At 42.4% G+C, this 1,809-nt stretch overlaps 1 protein-coding gene across 1 annotated transcript; it reads left to right on the forward strand.

Annotated features, from left to right (window-relative positions):
• The first annotated feature begins 551 nt into the window (after positions 1-551).
• Positions 552-1,478, forward strand: LOC133607067 (odorant receptor 131-2-like). The gene has a single exon (XM_061961526.1). It carries the CDS (start codon positions 552-554, stop codon positions 1,476-1,478), a length of 927 nt encoding a protein of 308 aa, XP_061817510.1.
• Positions 1,479-1,809: the final 331 nt, after the last annotated feature.

Here is a 1,809-nt window from a genome sequence, read left to right on the forward strand (position 1 = left end):
GGAGGCTGAAAATAAATTATATTTTTTCCTATGTTCAATTAAAGATGCCTAAATAAATCTTTTGAAATGTGTTTATTAAGTATGTGTTTACACTTTGCTTAGGTAAATAAATATTTAGTTAATTTAATTGTGTACAGTATTTACATATCTTTCCTGGGGACTCAAATTGCACCGATTCGGTGGAGTGACCCATGTACATTTGTGATCAAAACATCCATATTTGAGCATTTATGTTTAATGTTCACCAGATGTACATTCAAACTTCTGTGCTTTTAAAACAAGATGTATTTTGTATAATAGTTGCACATATTCCGAGATTGTTTGCACTAAACAGCTCCAATTTTGAATACCCCAGAGTATGTTGTAAGCGGAGCTGACTTTTGATTGGTTGTTGGTTTAAATGACATGGAGGATGATGCTGCCACACAGAGGATTTAAAGACATGAGAAGACATGAAGTTGGACAACATTGCTGACATGTAAGTATTGTTGCCTTGTGGAATCATGTTTTAGATTGCTCAATAAGAATAATGTGTTTTTGTTGTCTTACAGATGCATGTCATGAACTCGTCGTCCGGTGTAAATCAGGTGACGTTCCAAATGTCACCTGCTAAAGTGCTGCTGTCCATACTGCCATGTCTTCTTTTCATCTACATCAACGGGGTCATGCTGGTGACCCTGCTGAGAAAGCCTCACCTGCTGGAGTCTTCTCGCTACATCCTCTTCGGCCACTTGCTCCTCACCGACACCCTCCAGCTGCTGCTCGCCATGCTGCTGTACATATTTGCCATCACCATAGTCTCCATGGTCAATCACCTCTGCATGCTGGTGGTGCAACTGGCGGCCATCGCTGTGAAAACGTCCCCGCTGAACCTGGCCGTGATGTCGCTGGAGCGCTACGTGGCCATTTGTTTACCGCTCAGGCACGCCAACATTGTCACCATCAGGACAACACGCATCGCCATCGTTGTCATGTGGTCCATGGCCTCCTTGGACTCCTTCGTCCAGCTGTTGCTCTTCGTCAGGCTGGAGAACAGCAGCTTCGTCATGTCCCAATACTGCAGTAGAAACAACGTGTGGCGACTGAAGATTTACACCACCATAGACACCATCTTTACCATACTTTATTTTCTGATAGTGGGCGTCATTATCTTCTTTACGTACATCGCAATAATTTTTGCCGTCAGGTCAGCTTCCACAACTGTTCGGGAAGCCAGCAAGGCTCGGAATACGGTGATGCTTCATATGTTTCAGCTGTGTTTGTGTCTCACCTCCACGCTCTTCAACATGATTTACACAGGCGGCCTGTTGAACTTAAAGCCCGACATGGAGCTTAATTTTCACTACGCTCTCTTCGTAGGCCTCATTATCTTCCCCAAATTTCTAAGCCCGCTCATATACGGCCTCAGAGATACTACATTCACACACGTCTTCTGCAACTATTTCACCTTTGGCTGCAATCGCAACGTTCAGTCTTAATCTTGATTTTGAAACGTGTTAGTGTAATGGCGAAATAAGTGGAGGGGGATGCGGGGATGTTGTACCGGAGCCCCAAGCACAGGGGTGGCTCGACTTTTGTAAAGTTTAAATTATTTTTGTTCAGTCATTTAAATATGCATGTTGTAAAAAAAAAAAGAAAGACTTCATAATTTGTAGTATAAAATAAATGTAGCCGTGAAAGTTAAATAATAAGGTTGTTTTTAATCAAATTAAGAACGTCGTTGTAGCTACATCCCTGCCAAACATGAAAAATAGTTCGTTCCACCTGAAGAGCGGCAAACTAATTTCGGAACACTTTGCTCAGAAGCAT

This window comes from Nerophis lumbriciformis, linkage group LG09 (genome assembly GCF_033978685.3).
Source record: "Nerophis lumbriciformis linkage group LG09, RoL_Nlum_v2.1, whole genome shotgun sequence".
Taxonomy (NCBI): Eukaryota; Metazoa; Chordata; class Actinopteri; order Syngnathiformes; family Syngnathidae; genus Nerophis; species Nerophis lumbriciformis.